The sequence below is a fragment of the Brachypodium distachyon genome, chromosome 2, assembly GCF_000005505.3.
Source record: "Brachypodium distachyon strain Bd21 chromosome 2, Brachypodium_distachyon_v3.0, whole genome shotgun sequence".
NCBI classification, from domain to species: Eukaryota; Viridiplantae; Streptophyta; class Magnoliopsida; order Poales; family Poaceae; genus Brachypodium; species Brachypodium distachyon.
This window is the reverse complement of record NC_016132.3, coordinates 3673712-3693853: the sequence shown is the minus strand read 5'-3', so window position 1 is coordinate 3693853 and position 20142 is coordinate 3673712. Positions and strand designations below refer to the sequence as shown.

At 43.5% G+C, this 20142-nt stretch overlaps 2 protein-coding genes and 1 long non-coding RNA gene across 15 annotated transcripts; 2 read left to right on the top strand and 1 right to left on the bottom strand.

Moving 5' to 3' along the window:
* Positions 1–4326: 4326 nt before the first annotated feature.
* On the top strand, positions 4327–8369 carry LOC100830823. Its single transcript, XM_003569832.4, has 5 exons — positions 4327–4903; positions 4991–5075; positions 5182–5392; positions 7799–7870; positions 7958–8369. The coding sequence occupies exons 1-5, from the start codon at positions 4428–4430 to the stop codon at positions 8158–8160; spliced, it is 1047 nt and encodes a 348-aa protein (XP_003569880.2). The 5' UTR covers positions 4327–4427; the 3' UTR covers positions 8161–8369.
* A 1588-nt stretch (positions 8370–9957) lies between these two features.
* LOC100827986 lies at positions 9958–15004 on the bottom strand. 12 transcript variants are annotated; one of them, XR_002963520.1, is made up of 11 exons: positions 14607–14998; positions 14429–14515; positions 13541–13714; positions 13337–13461; positions 13054–13219; positions 12733–12747; positions 12569–12635; positions 12409–12470; positions 11792–11927; positions 10430–11321; positions 9958–10329 (listed from the first exon to the last, which is right to left on the bottom strand). It is a non-coding gene; the product is annotated as an uncharacterized LOC100827986 (long non-coding RNA). The 12 variants fall into 12 exon arrangements; XR_002963512.1 differs by adding an exon at positions 14217–14321 and having other exon boundaries at positions 12569–13219; positions 14607–15004; XR_002963519.1 differs by having other exon boundaries at positions 12409–12494; positions 12733–13219; positions 14607–15003.
* A 99-nt stretch (positions 15005–15103) lies between these two features.
* On the top strand, positions 15104–19838 carry LOC104582507. 2 transcript variants are annotated; one of them, XM_024459518.1, is made up of 6 exons: positions 15104–15378; positions 15473–16778; positions 16870–16963; positions 18485–18552; positions 19164–19242; positions 19433–19838. In XM_024459518.1, the coding sequence occupies exons 1-2, from the start codon at positions 15246–15248 to the stop codon at positions 16261–16263; spliced, it is 924 nt and encodes a 307-aa protein (XP_024315286.1). In that variant the 5' UTR covers positions 15104–15245; the 3' UTR covers positions 16264–16778; positions 16870–16963; positions 18485–18552; positions 19164–19242; positions 19433–19838. The 2 variants fall into 2 exon arrangements, with proteins under 2 accessions (XP_024315286.1, XP_010230539.2); XM_010232237.2 differs by having other exon boundaries at positions 19164–19838.
* Positions 19839–20142: the final 304 nt, after the last annotated feature.

The window sequence follows — 20142 nt, the reverse complement described above, 5'->3', positions numbered from 1 at the left end:
TGAAGAACGATCATAGACAGCTGACTTCAGAATTCATCGCTTATAGGTTTTCTAATTCCATCAAGTCACTTCCAATAATGCCCATTAAGTCAGTCATGGAGCTTGTCTATACTCTTTTCCATTACCGGGTGAAGTATGGGAAGGCATGGAAGGCGAAGCAAGCCGCATTCAAGATGTTGAATGGTGACTGGGAGGAAGGCTACAACCGTCTCCCAAAGTTGTTGGGTGCTATGGCGCATACAAACCCGGGCATGGTTCATGTGGTCGAGCCTTTTGGCCAACGAACAAGGACTTACAAAGGTGCAACCGTGTGGATTTTTGGCCGTGCTTTCTGGACTTTTGAACAGTGCATACAGGCTTTCCAGCACTGCAGGACGGTGATATCCGTGGATGGCACCTTCTTGACCGGCTAATTCAAGGGCACAATGTTGGTGGCAATAAGTTGTGATGCGAATAGCCGGTTGTTGCCTTTAGCTTTTGCATTGGTTTCCGCAGAGGACAACGATAATTGGGCATGGTTCATTGGTCTGCTTAGATCGAAAGTTATACCGCCGCAAAGGGAAGTATGTGTCATATCCGATCGCCATCAAGGAAATTTGAACGCGGTGGAGGTTGACATTCCTGGCCATGCTCGATTGCACCATTGATGGTGCATGTGGCATTTTTGTGCCAACTTCTTTAGAGATGTAGGAACAAGGAATTGACGGACCTTCTTCAAGAATCTTGCAAGGCTTACTCCGATCGGCGTTTCTCAAACTTGATAAATGCACTGCTGGCTTCACGGGACCTCAGTGCAGGGGGGCATGAATTCCTGATTAGGCACCTCGGTGATAGATCGAAGTGGGCACGCGCTTTTGATGAAGGGGGCCGCCGGTACGGTCAAATGACAAATAACATGGTGGAATGCTTCAATAACGTGCTGAAGGGGGTCCGTGCATTGCCCGTTACGGCAATTGCTCAATACACTTTCGATAAGCTGAATGAGTACTTTCTGAAATATTCAGACGAAACCGCCAAGCAGATTCTAGGTACATGGAAGAAGCGTAACAGGCCTCTCAAATACCCACCTAAGGTTGATCATTGGTTGACATATCAGTCACGGAAGGCGCACACTTTAAAGCTTGTATGCTTTGACAACGATCAAATGATTTACCAAGTAAACGAGCCTGGAGGCAGCACAAGCGATGGTGTGCAACATGGAGGCAGGAGTTTCGAGGTCTCGTTAACGAAATATGAGTGCTCGTGCATGAGACCATCGTTGCTGCATCTCGCGTGCTCACATTTGCGGGCGGCGGCACGACTTAGAAATGTCAATGTTAACAATCCGCTGACCGTGAGGGAGTCTGAGTACTCGATCGAGACCACGAGGAAGACATGGGAAAGTAGATTTCACCCATACTTTGACCAATCGCGGTGGCCTGAGTATCATGGAATTCAGATGTGGCCCGATCTAGAGTTGAAGGTGGTTTCACGAGGTAGACGGAAAACCAAGTGTGGCGGCGAGGTTGGACTGGTAGGTGCTGTTGGCCGTGTAGTTGCCGCTGCTGCCGCAGATCGACGCCATTGCCGTTGCCAACAGCGGCATCAGGAGGAAGCTAACGACGAGGAGCAGGAAGGACACCATGGTTGTGACTTGTAGCGGGATAAGGACGGCAAGGTTTGACTGGTAGCTGTTGACCTCCGTTACGTACGTGCGGTTGCCGACATCACTATGAGGATGCCTGTGCATGTTGCTTTCAGCAGCAAGTTAGTCAGTATACCTTACAAACAATCGATCACGAGTCATTGCTGATGGGCACCGCATACTAGCTAGTTTCTTGATTTATGCTAGGTCACAATCAGTATAGAACAAGAAAAACGAAAAAAATGTGCAGTTCAGGACTGAGTCAATACCTCGCATCAATCACACATCGTCTGCTTGTTCCGGCCGGCAAAAACACTATAGCTCACTCTTATAAGTCACGCTGAAAAAAAATTTGCACATAGTTGCTGTACTTCTTTAAAAATAAAAAATTGATATAAAAAAGTAATTATCGAATAATAATTATTATTTTTCTAAAAAATTGCGACATTTCGTGGGCCTTTGAAACCATGCGGCCTTTCTTGTTTAAAGTGGAATTCCAGATGGCAATGGATATCCGCATCAATCACATGAGGGTTTGGTAAAAAGAGCATGGGTATATAAATGGCTAAAACTTAATTAGGCCCAACGGGTAGAGCGGAGGCAGTATATATGGAGGTGGTAAACCTAAACCCGTCAACCCATAGACCTGACTAATTTAAGTTATCCCATATATATAGGCCCCCATGAACTCATAGTGTCAAAAAAACTCTAATGAGAACCTTGATCTCATATGTTATAGAATGATATCACTTACATTTGTTATTCTCCATGTTACCGATTGCCATAACTAAGATATTACAACACGTAAAAAAGGTAGGGTGTAAAACAGTGGCTAACGGACGAGGTCGCCGGCAGAGTAAGAAACCCTAGTCGCCTAGGAGAAAGCATCTCCACCAACATGAGAAAACCGGAGGAGAAAATCAAATAACAATTTTTTCTCTCTCCTCCAAACTGCTCCACCAGCTCCCCTAAACACGTTTACAATGAGAAAAAATTTGGGAGGGAGGAAAAGCCTCTCTCCTCCCCCCTCCAAATAGGGATTCTGGGCATCGAAGAAAAAAATCTCCTTCGTGCGCGCACGCCAACTGCCGAGCCGGAAAGTTCCCGCTCGGCCTGCTGCTGCCGGAACACAGCCATCCTTGCCTCCCCCCTACCTCGCCACCGCTGGAGCTTTGCCCCGTGCTCTAACCCTCTACCACCGATCCCGGCCTTCCTCCGCCCTCCCTGTGGAGCGGCGCGCCCGCGTTTGTCCCTACCCTCAAATTCGGGCTGCAGCCCCCCGCCCAGCGCCCAAGTCCAGCCACCTCCGCCCTTCCTGACCACCCCTGCGCCCTCCTTCGCCTGGTCGCTTGCCACCCCCACCTAGTCCTTCTTTGTTTGTCTTGAGCGGGAGGACGGCGAGCAGGGGCACGGAACCAGCCGTCCCCTGCCCCTTCAGGTGACCGGCTGCCCCTTGCCTCGCCCGACAAGAAAGCGCGTCGAGGGAGAGGATGGAGAGCGGGTGGTCAAACGAGAAAGAAAGATCGACGGGAAAGAATAAGCGGTGACCCAATGAAAAGGTGGTCCCACATGTAAGGAGAAAAATAAGGAGGCAATTTTTCTCATGCTGGTGGAGAGGAAAACTGTGAAGGAGGAAAATTTTGGTTTTGTCACTCCCAAAAGTGAGCTCATTCAGTTTTTCTCATGCTGGTAGAGATGCTCTAATTAGCTATCTACATGAGACAACGACCCGAGTACCGGATCACACAAAAAAGGGATATGCTATTTAATAATTGGTCGGTTTTTTTTCCTTGCCATGACAGGCTCGACGTGCACTGTGCCAGGGAGTAGAACGTTGACACAGTGCTGTTGGTGCTGATGGAGTCCATGTATGCGGTGGAAAACTGCCTCGGCGTGGCGGCGGCCGCGTACCATGTCGTCCCCATCAACAGGTTGTGTAGTCACGGCGGCGGTGTTGTCGGGATGGCCTGGTCATTCCACTACGAGAAGAGCATGCTGTTCTCGGTGCTGTCGTCGGCCAGGCTGAGCAGGTTGGCACCGGAGAAGCCACTAACGCACTCCTGCGTGCCATTGTCGTAGTACACGGCCGTATCGTAGTAAGAAATGTTTTGTATTTATACAAAAAAATTATGTTAAATGAAAAATATTACTTCTTCATGAAAAAATGATGTGTTCATATAAAATGCTCCATGTTCACAAAAAAAAAAATTCCATCTTCATTATATAAAAAATTCTTCATCCTAAAAGATCTACTCCCTTCGTATCGATATAACTGATTTTGGCCATTTTGCAAAAAAGCCCCTCTACTCTATAATGACACTTTTGCAGAAAATCCCCTGTAGTTTTTCAAAATTGACCCAAGGTTCCACAATTTCTTGAAGTGGACTGCAGATTGATTATGAAAAACCAATGGAGGGTTTTTGCAAAAAGGTCCGGCTTCACTTATTTCGATATGGAGGTTAGTATTATATTAGCCAAAAAAATCATCTCCATTATTAAAATCTTTACAAAACATGGGTATTATATAGTACTCCATCCGATCCATAAAAAATGTCGTCCACTTAGTACAAAATTTGTACTAACTTAGTACAAAATGGACACACTTTTTATGGATCGGAGGGAGTAGAAAAAAGTTGGAAAGAGAAAACAAGAGTAGCCCACGCCCGGCAGCCCGTCTTCGGCCCAGACAACCAGAGATGGGGCGATTTAGGACACCGGCAGAAGCAACCGTACTCGAAAAAAAAAAAGACCGTAGCCAACCCCAACCCTAACCAAGTTCGGATCGGCTCGGATCCTCGCCGCCATGGCCGACAAGGAGGAGACACGACCCCTCGTCGGAGTCGGACCAGCGCCGCCTGGCCCGCTTGCTAAGACGGCCGAGATATCGGAGATCCCCCCGGTCAGACCCATGATTGAAGCAGGGAAGGAGGCGGAGGCGGAGGCGGAGGAATCTTGTCGCCTTCGTGGATTCGGACGAAAGCCTCGACCCCTGGCCGGAGACGGACCAGCGCCGCCTAGGTACTATAAGCCGGGTCCGCTTGGTAAGAAGGCCAAGAGATCCAAGGGTTGGATTCGCATTGGAGCAGACAAGGCCGCCGGCATGGGTACCAACACCAACAGCAGCGCCGCCGCCCCCCCCTCCCCCTCCTATTTCAAGGAGCTCAACTTCTATCGTCCCCCCGAATACCAAACGCCTAGCGTCATCTGCAACTGGCTGTTCAAAATCTTCCGGCCGGATCCCGAGATGGTGCATGACCTGATGCTTAAGAATTTGCTCAGGTAATCGATTGTCCCCTCTGTCCAATTAGATCGATCCAACATTTTATTACCATTGTTTCATTGACCCGTCTGTGTGTTCTATGTCAGGACTAGGGAGGCACGCGCGCAGATCGAAGGTGTCAGTCACGAGATCGTGCTACAATGCCTTGAGTGGTACAACTCCAACCATCCGGTGATATGTTCTTCCCATCTTACTCGACCGATTTCTTCTTGAATCATCATTGTTTTGCCTTGCTAACATTGCCTATATCCTTTTCCATGTTGTTTTTGTTGATCAGGGCGATGAGTACGAACCTGCTCCTGGTCGGGTGACCAGATACACAATAATCAACAATCTCCGTTGGTGGACTCATGGCAACTTTGTGGCTCGTCGGAAGCGCTCTGGCTCTGGCTGCTTCTCCTTCCTGCCCGCTCAACGAACTCTCTTCTTTTTTGAGCTCACTGCTGGCTTAGATTGTATCGATCAAGTTGTCACATGCGCCCCCTTAGGTATGCATCTGCTTCCTAGCGTCTCTTGTCATGTCATGCATATTGGAAGATCTTATTCTCTTTCATTCAGTGTGTTTACAAAAATGAACATAGGTTTTCGTCAAAAGACATGTAGAAAAAGAGAAAGCTGATTCTAGACGCCCAAACATTCCACTCTCAAAATAGATGGTATTATACTAATCTATAAACAAGTTCTTGCGTCAGTTGATTTAAAATACTGCATGTATGCTCCTTTCCTCGGCATACATATCAATACTGCTTCATTTCAATCTTTATCCATCTACTAGCATAGTAGTGCCTGTGGGCCACAGAATGTGTTTTGAAATAAAAGTAATATCTCAGCAATTCAAACCAAATTTTATATCATTAGTTCGTATACCAAACATATATTTGCGCCACCGTGTATTCACACAGCTTTTCAATTATCACCAATACCTGATCCTATTGAGATACTAAAATGTTCATTTTCAGATTCTTTCCATAAGACTATAATGATATAGTAGAAAAGTTCAAATAGATGCTCGATCGTGTTAATCATAATATCCTTTGTTTTGTAGATAACATAGTATCATTTGTTAGCATAATATACTTGCTCTTCCAAAAGTAACCTGCAGTAGTTTCCGTATATTAAGCCTACAAAATATCGAAAGGAAGTGCACGTGACCTGCCGTCGAAAATGTCGATTGTATCAGCCCACTACCACTAAACTCAATGCTCCTCTGCTTGGTAAAATACAAAAATATGGTGCCCACAGCTCAATTGAGACTGTGTTTCTAGCCTTATGCACTGCGTCATTAACTGTATGCATCATATACAATTATACAGTTTTATTTATTATACAAAGGAAAAAGGTATGCAGAAGTTGACGTAATATGAACTGTTTAGAACTGTGCCATTTGGAAGCTGCATATAAAAAAATGGCTTTGGTGCTGCAAGTTAGTTTTGTTGTGCGCTTAGCAATCTAACAGACACGGAGACTGCATTGGTATTTCAACCCAACTGATAAATATGAACGAAAGCAACATATCTATAGTAAATTCGAAACACTAACTAAATAAAAAACATTGACCAGCCTCCCCATACTACCGCCTCCAACAATCCCCATACTGGTTAGGGGGGCATGTCCTGATCGGAACCATTCGGATCAGTCGCGCAGCCGCAAGAGGGACGAGTGAACAAGGATGTGAGCGAAGAAACACGGGGCTCGTGGGTTACAATGCATGGTCCACCTGTCGGCTCAAAACCTTTGAGGGAAGAAGCGACGGATAGGCTAAGCCGTTTGATGCAAATTCAGTGGTGGATATCACATGGAGTGAACTCACAACAACCACCACCAACTTCAATTTATAAGGTAGTAGAGATAATGGTCTGAGAAGTTTATCAGTGCGGCCGCTTTTATTATATGCATGGTTCTCTGCGCCCCTTCTGTTGCGTTATGTGCGTTTACCTTGTTTGGCCTACGAGACAGTACAGGTTGTAGCCAAATGAATCCCTCTATTTCTCCGTTCTCTTCTCCACATTCGTCTTCTGTACTCTGGTGCATCTTCCTTAGGTTACCTTGAAGACCTTAGGACTTACCAGAATATTTGAAAGCAAGAAAGTTAAAAAATGAATGCACTATGCATTACTCTCTTACTTGATTCAAATGGTTAGTGTATCCTCTACCCTTCCTGCTAGAAGTTATACGTCTCATTACTTGCTACAACCAACCTAGGATTTAGGCATGTTAGTTCCCTGTTTTCCCTCGCTAAGTCCTCCCAGTGTCTGAATTGCCTACTTTATGTCTGATCCTTCCAGCTCCAGTAGCAACGTGATCCTCTCAAGTCCGAAGTCTCATTATTATCTTGCATTGCTTTCATTAGTTCAGCAACTGAGGGATGATCAAATTTTATAACCGTGTAACCGTGTGTCGTCCTTTTCATTTGCTTCCAGTAATTCTACTTGTTCCCTTTCCTGAATATTACTTAATCTTATGTGCAGATTATATTCATGTGCGAATGAATTGCAGGTAGTAGTTGCCTTGTCTCTCGGCACATAGAGATGGGCATTCTATCATGCTTAGAGGGTTGGGGTGCATGATGCACATGTTTAGGATAGGGATAATTGATGATTTGTTTTTCCTTCTTTTTTGCTGGGCTGGGAAAGAGATTACGAAGGTGCTGTCTAATTTCCTTGCGGAAAAGGCTGTTGCACTATTATTAGACTTCCTACACAACCTAAGCTCCCAGTACGATATGGATATTCAACAAAAGTTGTTACTTCATATTGATAAACCTGATTTTTCGTAGCTGTGTTATCCTTTTATTTTTTGAAATATAGATAAATTCACCTGGTTAGGTCGTTTGCTATTACACTTACACCCATGTTCACAACTGAATACGATCTGCTCATTTCGCGTGTTTTCAGATGAACCAGTTACTGAAGCCTACAAGTTCCTTGGTTTTCGTCTTGGGTGTGGTACTCGTCGCGATGGTGGATGTATGTCTCTCTCTCTCTCTCTCTGCATCGCACGATTACTCTCTCACATTTTCTCTTTGTTGCCTGAACTCTGTGTTTTTCCCCCAGCGGATTGCGTTTGCAAGACATGCCACCGTCAGTTTCTTCTTCCGGATCCATTTATGACCAGGACATGTGCATGTGGTGGCAAGGTTGAGAGGTTATGTCACATGTGCTATCCTAAGTGCATTGTGCTGCATCCCCTCGGAGGAGAATTCGAGTTCGGCCATCACAAGGACAATGTATGGAAAGCACACTTAGATCATGCATAACCTAGATTTTTTGGTGGAGCTATATGTGGCAGTCCGGTTTGAATGCCCTATGTAATTTATATCACTATGTGCTTCATATTCACATCGTGTCAGGTCATCTAGCCATACATTCCTTAAGGTTGATATCTATCTCACTGTTAATAACTTTATATACTGGCAATGATATTTCTGTAATATTTATGCTTAAATGTGTTCCGTTGGATGTCTCATTGGGCTGAGACTTCAGGGATTTGTGGTAGGGTATTCTGGGAGTCGTCGTCTCTGAATTGTCTATTTTAATAATTGTTTCTGGGGGTGTTCTTTGTTACTTATACATGGAAGGAGAGCTGCCAGATTTCCATTGTATTCTCAGAAACGTGGAGGTGCTGCTAAAGTAGTAGAGACAAGGATACACAGACTACACGCAGCACCAAAAAAGATACGGTTCATTTAAACTCAAAAAACTTGCAACGTATTTTTTTCGTCCATGCTCTAAAAATTCAATTCAATCAGCAATCCTAGCACTGGCAAAAATAGAGGTTAAAAATGCGAAGAGCTTGACAGTCTTGGGCTGCTTTAATGGTAGTCTTTACATTTTCTCTTTCACTAGTATGGGGGAGGAGTGGACTCTAGGGATTGATTGTTAGTTGTTGTATCAACTCTTTTCTTTAATTGATCATTTTGCATTAATTTGTCAAACATTATTCTTTTTGTTAAGAAAAAAATCAACTGATACATAAGAGTTATATAGGAATCAAAATAGTATTTATTTTATTTTCTTAAAAGAAAAATGGATTTCACTGAAGTAAGAAGACTATTCCGATTCGAATGGTAGTTGAGAAAAAATTGCAAAAATGCAAAGATGGAACATCTTGGAGACGATATTGAAGGATTTGAATCAAAGATTTCTAAATGGATAGGATAAGGTATTTCTATATGTGATAGATAATCCAAATGCAAGAATTTGTCTTCTAAAAAGGGAAATATTGAATGAATAGATCGTAAATTCTGAAACTAAGTCATGCTCCGTATATGCAGGAAAAGTATATGCTACACTATTTATATACACTCTGACATGGTTATGCGGTGACAAAATGGTGGAAATCACCCATTTCTTTCTAGCGATAAGAGGCATTTGTCTTGGCCCATGAGGCTGTACAATTTTGTTCGCGACCAACCGAACGCCCATTTGCGTCTTTTTTATGAGCCCGGTGCCGACAATGCAGAACGTACTTCACCAGACTGATGTTGCTTTGGAACATCAATATATGGTACTTTTGCCACTCATCTATGCACTTCACTAAAGACGGCGACGATCATCTTAATCGGTGGTGTTCAATGAAATTTATTAGCAGATGTTATGTAATCGTGTGGGAAACCACACTTTGTAATTCTATAAAGGATTAATTGATAAAGAAAACCCTAAAAAAACAGAGCCGCTGGTTTGGTGGGGCGCTCATTATAATTCTATAAAGGACTAGGAGCTGGGGCGCGCCCTGGGCGCCTCCTGGAGTATATCTCAGGGTCTCTGCGTAAGGTTCTGATTATGCTCTGGAGGCGCACTGGGATGTAGCTCAACAACGGTGAGAACTTCAAAAAGACCCAGTGAGGTTGTCTGTCGCTCCTGTACGATAGTTCAGGGCATTTGAGGTGCACTTGTCAACAGCGGTGCATTAATGGAGTAGCAATAACAGCTGCATCATACATGGTTATGTGACTTGTCAGCAAGTGAACAAACGCAACACATAAAGAATTAAGTACTCCCTCCGGCCGAAATTAATTGTTGAAATACTACATTCAGATTTGGACAAATTTAAATTTGAGACAAGTAATATGGATCGAAGGGAATACTTATTTTGCTTCATGAGAGTTACAGCAAGTGACAAAAGGGTAGCACCATGTGGATATTTCTGTACAGACATCTTGTTTTCATTACATAATTTCAGCTAGAGTTGTTGAACATGGAGGCACAGCTTGGTTCGACGAGCGCTGAATACAAAGGCCACTATATCTCTCTTGAAGTCCAGCATCGTGCACAAAATTTTGCCAGTTGGTGGTGATGGTTGCTCTACCATATGTTCCTTTCATTAGGCGAACTCGATGTGCAATTGAGGTTCCCGCGAGCTTTATACGCAGATGGTTCACTGCAGGATCAAGATACGGCAGCAGGAACTCGGTATGATCAAGATACTGCATATAGGAGAAGAAAGCATCATTGATAACGTTGATCAATATTTGTCATGAGAGAATAATATGTATGATGAGAGAATTAATAGTTTGTAGGTTTTACCATCCTTTGTCTGGGTGAGACAAATGGCTTGTTCATTGTGCACACATAGTATCTGAACTGAGGGCTCTTTGTGCCTATAAGGCATTCAAGGTGGCGAACTTGGTATTCTTGCATGGTGAAATTTTTTCCGTACACACAATTCCGATCAAAATGGGTGAGGTAGATGATCCTCTAGAGAAGTAAACAGATTGAAAATTAAATTGCACATTTTATTGATGAACCTTCTATTCTGGTTATTTTCGTCTGATGCCACCGTGTGCTAAGCTGCTTCCTGACCAACAGCACAAACAAACGTGGCACCAGCCACTTCGAAGATGCGCAGTTTGATAGGAGTACTTAAGAATTAAGAAAGTTATTCAAACTATATATCAACACAAACATTGCAGATGATTATCTAATGTTAAACCCTTGCATTAAAACTCCAATCTCCATAACTAATTACCAATTGTCTTACTCGAGCACTTTTGAATATCCAATTATAGCAGCAATAGTTTAATTAGTACTCCCTGCGTTCCAAAATTGCACAAATATGGTAGCTGCCAGTTTGACTGACCATATAGTAGCTTGCAGTATCTTAACCTAATGGGAATATTTAGTAGGTATGCATATAAAATTTCATGCTCTAACACCAAGAAAAAAAAAAGTTGTGGTCACCTCACAATTACAGCAGGTACGCCCTTTGATGCAGCAGTAACAGCAGATGCCACTTTAGTTTGCATTCCATCTCTTCCTACATGAGATTTTTCAGTAATGCACGTGTGGATGACCTTTGATTGAGGATCACTCGGTGGACCACTATAGTGTCCCTCCACATCACTAAGCATGATAAGAAGATCAGCATTCAGCACTTGTGCCAATAGCGTCGCCAAACTATCGTTATACCAGATGAATCCTACAAATGAAGTTATTGAAGTTAATGGTTATATCCAGTAAGATGAAATGCTCGGAATGGCACAGTTGTTAAGTGGAATTACGAAGGATCATGTATGCAGAAGGTGATGTTGTCAACAGCATTCTACTGAGATTATTCCGATGTGCAAACGCATTTTTTCTTCAGAAAAGGGATCTAAAAGAAGCTCATGTAGAAGTTACAGCCACAAAGATGATATATACCTAAATGCACACAAAAAGTCGGACGCAGAATTTTCTACTGAATTTTGTAGAAAGATCTAATTATTTGTCAATTTACATGATGCAGAAATATCCAGTGTGTAATCATTTTATTCCCACAATTTTGGTAGATGCTTTGCAGTGAAAAGCATGCCAGTCCGCTTTCAATTTATCCAAGCTGATATACATCACATCTGAACATCTTTACTAAATAGGAACTGAATACACAAAGTTTTGGACATATGATCATACCGGTAACTGATCTGGTTGTAGTTTCTCTGAAACAAGAAAGCACAACCTCATGGTTGTGACGTTTTCATATTCCTTCATAAGTACATAGCAGGTCCAAAATGTGAATACATAGGCCATAACCAGGTGAGTTATAAACCTACACAAAAAAAGGAAGTGTGAGAACATGACCAGACAAAAATGAACGAAGCACAAACAAATATGGGTAGATATGCTGCAGGGCTGACAAACATGCAGTAACATGCTTTTGAGCAGAACAGCTGCCTACGCTTGCACCTTACTAAACTCGCACAAGAGCGGTGGTTTATTGCTCATATCTGCCAAATAACAGTAATAATCCTACACCTATAACCTATGCAAGCAATATGCAGATTAGTAAGATGTATGAATTTCAAGAAAGTTGGCGTAGATAGGTTAAGTATTGCACCGAAAAGCCACAACTATAACTGATCATCAAGAGTATGTATAATAAATGCATATACAGATTTTATTTGTGGTAAGCCAGTGTCGCTGTTAAATACATACAGCTTCTATGAAACAGATCAGAAAAGCATGTCCACAAATAAAGTAAAAACACATTGATAATAGAGATAAACTAATTCATATGGTCCAACGCTCACTTCTTAGATCCACATGTATATTGGATGTTGAAAGCTTGTCAATATCGCCGGTGGATGGATCACTGCAGGAAATTAAGGGAAATAAACTGAGGACGGGTTAGCTGGTTGAAGAGATCTAGAGAGAGGGAGATTAATTAATTGCTGGTTAGTTGAGATCAACCTAGAGCTCCCATGGGTCATAGCGGTAGAGGTCAAGGAAGGAATTGAAGCGCTTGCCCTCGACCTTTCTGCGGAGGTACAGTCAGCATTCAATCACGTGTAGCCTGTTATACGTCTACCAAAGATGGTGGTTAATTAACCAAACATAAGGGAGGAGGGACAAACCTCTGGTAGCATTTCCTGCAAAATTACACAACACTTGAATATTCAAAATCCTAGAGAAAGAACCCCTCAGGCTCTTGCCCAAACAAGCCCGAAACATGTTTTAGGTTTGATCACAAATTCCAAAACACTAAAAACAGAACAATAATACATCATAAATTAGATGCCCAAAGTTGGATATCTTCCTGTATAATGTGAATATAGGCAGAAGCCAATTTTGAAAAATCAAAGCTGATAAGACGGTTGACACCCATGAAATCCATTCCCCACGCAGGGACCTCCATTGGTATTAGAAATGTAGCGCTGTGTGAGAAAATTGCAAACCTTAGTTAAATGTGAAGTCTCATTTATTCCACAATTATTCGGTGGTGATATTTTGATCCTCACATCCAAGCTAGCCATTTACACCCACAAAGTCCTGATGAGTGAGTCCGACCCCAAATTTAAATGCAAAATATGTAGGCGCCTACGAGAACAAATATAAGGGCACCTGCATTCCAAGAAAAATGGTCAATGCAAGAACACAAGTAATGATAGAAATGTAGCAGCGGGTGAGAAAATTGCAAATCTTGGCTAAACAATGAAGTACCATTTATTCCACAATTACCTGTGGTTATATGTTGATCCTCACATCCAAGGTAGCCATGTAAACCTACAAAGTCCTGATAAGTGACGCCAACCCAAATTTAAATGCAAAATATGTGGAAGCCTATGAGAACAAATTTAAGAAACCTGCATACCAAGGAAAATGGTCAATGCAAAAACACCTAGTAGTGATTACAATGTAGCAGCAGGTGAGAAAATTACAAACCTTAATGTCAACAGCAAAACGTCAAGGTCTGATTTAGTCCATAGTCATTCCATGGTAGTATTTTGATAAGATTTTGATCTTCACACCCGAATTAGCCATGTTTCACAAAGTCTTATTGAGTGTCCCCACCCAAATTTAAATGGCAGAGGCCTACAAGAACGATTATAAGATTACCTGCAGAGAAAATATAAACAAATGGTGAGTACATGTGAAAGATTTCATGATATTAGTCATGGATGAAAAAAAGATACTTCCAAAAGGCCAATAACTGAGAGTCACATTGGTTTTCTCAACTCATGAGCGATAAGACAGTGGGGAGATGAGAACACATCTTAAACAGTGCGTTCATTAGGGAGCTGTTTTCAATACCGTCGAGAAGAAAATGGGAATCTAATATAGCAGGAGCATAACTGGAAGTTTTAACCTGTTCAAAGAGAAGTCTGAGTAGTTCTATTATATACTTTCATTATATACAGATATATATATTTTTAGTAGTTCTATCAGAAGCAAACAAGAGTAAGATATCACTCAAGCGACCCTTGCTCATACTAATCCACTACGCATACTACTCCTTTTGCAATCAATTAAGTAATTAACTTGCATAAATCCATGATGCATTAGTCAGATTCCAAAAATTATGAGCTCAACTTCCTAAACCCGGTAAGGTACTTTTCACCTTTCAGAAATCAGAGGCCATGTTAATTTACACTTTCAGAAAAATATCTGGGCAATAACATGTGAAGAGTCGAGACCAACCATCACCAAGACCTTGTGCATTTATCTAACCACAAATAAACATCAGAATTAATCAATCCTAATAATCCAAAGCATGAACTAAAAGTAGATCAAGCAGGATTTACACGCCACTATGACAAAAAAAATCCTCACATGAGATGAGCTCTTGTCGTGGAGGCGGATGCCGACCACCACCATCTGGCCGAGCTCCCCCTCCCTCACCATGATCCCCACCTTCACCTGGGATCAATCGCACGTACATCGGAGATTAAATCTGAAAGGATCGGAAGGGGGAAGAAGAGAAAGAGGGGGCATTTGGCAATTAATCTACCTCGGCGATGCCGTTGCAGAGGTCCTCAAGGCGAGGGCGAGGTGGAAGCCACGAGGAGAGGGCGAGGTGGAGCCGGCCGCAGCGCACTGGCGAGCAGACGCGTGCAGCAGAACGATGGAGTTGCCGCCGCGGAGAGAGATGGCCGCCGACGGTGAAGGGGCGGTCGGCGAAGCAGCGGGAATCGCATGGCGGCGGGCGCTTGGAGAAGTCGCCGGTGGAGTAGATGGGAAGCGACTGGAGGAATCCCGCGAGCGGTCGACGTTGATGGTCGGCGGCGAGTGCTGCAGCGAGGAGCGGGCACGAGGCCGTGGCGGCGCAGGAGGCAGCTAGGGTACGGCGTTCGCCGCCACCGCCACCGGACGATATCGCGATGGGGAAAGTAAACCCTTTCTCACCGGCGGGTAAGGCACACAGCTGTCGGGTCCCACGGAGGGTGGCAAGGGAGGGGAATGCAGCGAACCAACCCCCCCGCCCCCCCCCCCAGGGGTCGATGACGCACCCGCCACTCCGCTCCGCTTCGACTCCAACCTCCCCCCTCCCACTCCCAGAAGCCCCCGAACCCTACCAAACCCCCACCCTTTGCTTAGAACGCCGCCGTCCGTGCACTGCAACTCCGGCTCCGGCTCCGGAATCACGGGAATGGACCAATGGGGAGCGAATCGCGAGTGGAAGCAGTTCTACAACCACACTTCAGTCAAGTACATGCCAACGCCGACCGATCAGATGACACGGTTGCTTCCTAGAGAATCTGCTGGGATGGCTACTACTTGGGGTAAATTTGTAACTCCTAGAGAAATTGCACTCAGATTGTAATTTGTAACTCCGTTCGTTTCAAATAAAAGATCTCACAATTTTGTCAAATCCAGGTGGTACTTGCTGTGTACACGCTTATGCGGAAGCAATGACCGCTTGGCTCAGGAGGTGGTATGAAGCAGTTGCATACCAGGACCCTGATTTGACATACGAAGCAGACTGTTTTGAGGTTGACATGGCCACCATGATTCATTGTTCTGCTGGCCATGGGGTGCTCACTGTCAATGGGTCGTCCTTGAAGCGGGTGGCGGAATTGGCATCTGAAGTCGGCGTACCACTCATAGGTGAAATCTTACCCTACGGCAATCCGCCACAATCTGACCACAGGACCTACTGCACTGGTACAAGTGTGACGAGTCACAATGCCGTTCCCCTCCCTTTCAGCACTCCTACAGCCAGTGAGTACGAGGCTGCGATGCGTTACAGAGAACACCTGTGCTCTTGCCTTGAGGTCGGCCCAGTGGTAATCTTCATCCGAACCCAACGCCACTATTGGTTGCCCAGGGATGTCTACACTCCTTACAGGCAGTTGCCTCCTTCCAGTCCAAATGAGTTGGCTTCGGTTCAGGAAGAGGACAAGCAATGGAATCACTGTGTTGTGGCTTATGGTTTTGACTGTCCAGGCGGAGACGTAAGGTCGTTGGTGCTATGTTATCAGGAGAATGCAGCCACACCTATGGAGACAAAGAGGCTCTTCATCGAACCTGATGCGATTTCGTTTTACTATGTGCCAAAATTGGGCGATCTTACCTTCCATGCTGAGCCCCAGAGAGAGAGCCCAAGGACAATCTTCACTCAGCTCAAGAAAACCGTGATCGATACCATTCCAAACTTCTTGCCATAAACAGATGCCGCTCTTAATATTGCCAAATACGTCATTTCATACTTACTTTTGCTATGTTGGCTACGGATTGAACATCGTGGGACGCTACCTAAAACGGTTTTGAAGTCATTGCAGATATTGGCGGATCTTACCTTCTTACTGATGTTATTGCTATGTTGTGAAATGCTTGTTCTGATGTTTTATTCTGCTATTACACTGATATGGCTATGTGATATGCAGTGTGGTATGTTGACTTTTTTGGGATAATCTTCTTGTCTCATCTTAATCATTGCATTGGCTAAGGATTTGAACCAACATAGACTCGAGTATGCGTTTTCAACTTACTTTGTGCTGGACACATATGCACCTGGAATCCTAGATGGTCTATGCTTAGACAATTACTGCTGCAATGATGTTTTCAGGCCAAATATGTCTATACCGTACTGCCGTATAAAAACATTTGGATTCTCTAATATTTTTGTTTTTGTATATCTTGCAGATCATGGTTAAATCATTTGAAGTTTCAGAACTGCCAGGTATGCAGTGGACTCCTGTTCACATGAAAAATTCCGATTATGCTAGAGGCTGGAATTTACGTTATCGTACTGTGTGCAAATTTAATTTCAGTGCGTTCGGCAAAGTTTGTTTCAAGGAAACATGGGTTGTAGCTGGTGTTGATGATATGTACAATCGCGTCTACAACTACAATACTATGGACAAAGTAAGTTTTCGAAGCTCATGCTATGGTACTTTTGGCTTAACTTGTCATAAGCTTCAAGAAGGAACTTACGATCTGTTTACTGTCATGGAAGTTATCCCTTGAGTTTGCTCAGTTGTTGATGTTTACTTCCTACCATTTTTGCACGATAAAGACAACCTTAAATGATTATCGCTGATGGGTGCATTAACTATCATGAACTGTATGCCCAATGATGCACCTTGCATATACTTGGAACATTTAGCAAATTTAATTTTAAATGAACCACAACTATATTCTTTATCCCTTGCAGTACTATGGCTATGATACCCACACATTTGCAAGCGCATCTCTCGACCGCGCTGCAAAGGTTTGTTTTACTTTTTTTGATACCAAGAGAGAGCTTTATTGCGTAGCACGGGTCACATTGTAGAAATCTGAGATTACAAATTTAGCTGAGGCTACTGGCACTTCGTTTAACCAAACGCCTACTGTATTAGCTAAACTAGCTTGAGCAGCTAAATCATGGGCTACACAATTACACTCTCTCTTAACGTGGGATATGGAGCAGTGTGGCAAGGCACTCATTTTGTTTCTAATCTCTGCAATCAAGGGCTACACAATTACACTCTCTCTTTACAGTCCATGTTTTCCAAAGTTCCATGCCACAAAGTCTTCTTCGTTTTGGTGAATTCCAATGCTCAAAATTTGCTCCACGTCATGAGGGGGAAAGGTTTCGTTTACTAGTTGTGAATTCCACTCTCTTCTTCCTGGAACAAACAGTTGTTTCACTCTATGTAGCCGGGTGGAGGTGGTCTCAGATGTGATTTTCAGGCCTTCATTTCTTGGTAACCAATTGTCTCTCCAGATTCTGATTTTTGAGCCGTCACCTATGCGCCAGATAACTCCCTTTTTAAGCAGTTCTAGTCCATGTTCAACACCTCTCCGAACTTGTGAAGCTTCAGCTTTAAAGACTGTCAATCAGGTTTTAGCAATTTTGCACAAAGACAATCAGGGTTCTGCAGCATTCGCCAAGACTGTCTAGCTAGGAGAGCTTGATTAAACAACTTTGAGTCTCTGAAACCCATTCCGCCAGACAACTTTGGTGTAGTCAAGTTTTCCCAAGTTGACAGTGTACCCTTCTTTTATCCTTCTCTTCGCCCCACCAGAATTTTCTTGTTGACTCATATTCAGCAAAATGTGAGAATGAGTCTTTCCTCATGATCTGATTTGATTTATTTATGCTTCTTTTGTTTTCCATGTCCCTCTTTTTAACCACTGTTTCGTCCTACTAGGCTTTTACACTTGGTCTAAACTTGAATCTAATATACGAATTTTCTGGTAATCTTGAATGATAATTGGTTATGTGAAGTACCAGTAGCAAGTATGGATACCGGTGAAAAAATCATTTGGACAAAACATAACGAGATACAAACTGTGAACATCAAAGTTGGTGCAGGCTTTGATGTCAGTTTGCCTTCTCTGTGAACAAAAAAAGTCGAATTAAGAAGCTTCTGTGATTGCTTATTATGCTTTCTTCACCAGGCTACAGATCGGGAAAGATTGCCCCTTGCCGTAAAGGAGTTAGGAAGCTGTGATGTTTACCCACCCAGGTACTTTTGGCTTAACTTGTCATAAGCTTCAAGAAGGAACTTACGATCTGTTTACTGTCATGGAAGTTATCCCTTGAGTTTGCTCAGTTGTTGATGTTTACTTCCTACCATTTTTGCACGCATAAAGACAATCTTAAATGATTGTCATTGATGGGTGCATTAACTATCAAGAATTGTATGCCCAATGATGCACCTTGCATACACTTGAACATTTAGCAAATTTAATTTTAAATGAACCACAAGTATATTTCTTTATCCCTTGCAGTACTATTACACTCATATGGCTATGAGCTTATAACTTGTGCTCTCTTTCCATTTGTCAATGGTTATTGTTTCTGCTAGTTGGATCTGATTGAGTTATCTTTTCGTTGGGTCAGAGCTTAAAGTAGAGATTAGTACTTAATATTGGATCATTAAGTATGGCCATTTTTGTAGTAGTAGTGTTTTAGAAAGGAACAATTATCTTCCTTGTGAACAGTTGAGTTTCTTGTTGTGTTCTTGTATTGCTGTCTATTCTGTTCTCGTCCATATTGGTATAGCGTTTATTTGACTACCTTCGTGTCTCCGATGTACTGTCAACTTCATCATTGTTGTCTGTGTCTTATTGGCAGTGTAAACCGAAGCGACGATGACAGTGTCCTCAATGCTAGAGGAGAAAGTGTGGTGTGCTTAGACACCATTGGACTTGTGGTGAGTTGCCAGCAACAGCTCCAACTCTATGCTATCTGGTCTTTACTGCTTTACTACAAGTAGTAGAATGCTGTTGGGGACCGAGCTTCCGAATGACGCTTGAAACCTTTTAGTCTGTGTATACAACGCTAGCGCCCCATATCCCGATCTCATCAGACCAAGCCTCAGTGGCCGTCTCCTCCGTCCACAGCGCTCCCAACGGCGGCCCGGCGGCGGTCCCAACGCCCCGGCCACAAACCGCATCCACGGCGCTCGGCAGCAGTTCCAACGCCGGCTACAAACCCCATCCACGGCGCTGCCGACCTACGATCCTCACTCGCCAGCTACCCACGGCCACAGGCCCCGTGCTCTCGCAGAGCACGAGTCCGGGAGTCGGAGACATTCGAGTGCAGGTCGTGGAGCTCGCAGCCACCGGTGTCACGAGGGGAACTTCACTGCCGGGCCGCGGGTTCGGCAGTGGCGCAGGTAGAGAAGAGCAGTGAAATCAGCGAAGAATTCATTAGGCGTGAGTTGATCTCTTTTTTTTTCCCGATGTGAAAGCAGATGTATTCTTTGTAACAAATTCAGAGTATGAAATGCACAAGTATTTGGTCAAATATCTTATTTCTGCATTCGTTGTTCCATTGTCGAACCAATCTGATTTCTGCCCATTGCTCCAAAAAGAGAATTACTGAAACTAAAGCTAATTGAAACATTTACGAGCTTTTTTACCGTACCCCTGTACTGCCAGGGGTAAAAGAGCAGTATATAAATCTCCACCCTTGATTTGTCAAGGGTAGAATGGACATTTTCCATTTATTTTTTTAAGAAAATCAATTTTTTTCTTTATTCCTGAAATAGCGTTCCCGATGGGCTCAGCCCATGTGCTCTCATCTCCTGTTTCCGTCAGACTCTGCACGA

Excerpts from the sequence above, each read along its gene's own strand:
- LOC100830823 (XM_003569832.4), top strand. The coding sequence starts at position 4,428 with ATGGCCGACAAGGAGGAGACACGACCCCTCGTCGGAGTCGGACCAGCG. Across the intron at positions 5,393-7,798 it reads TGTCACATGCGCCCCCTTAG|ATGAACCAGTTACTGAAGCC; the intron begins GTATGCATCTGC and ends GCGTGTTTTCAG. Across the intron at positions 7,871-7,957 it reads TACTCGTCGCGATGGTGGAT|CGGATTGCGTTTGCAAGACA; the intron begins GTATGTCTCTCT and ends TTTTTCCCCCAG.
- LOC104582507 (XM_024459518.1), top strand. The coding sequence starts at position 15,246 with ATGGACCAATGGGGAGCGAATCGCGAGTGGAAGCAGTTCTACAACCAC. Across the intron at positions 15,379-15,472 it reads TGGGATGGCTACTACTTGGG|GTGGTACTTGCTGTGTACAC; the intron begins GTAAATTTGTAA and ends TGTCAAATCCAG.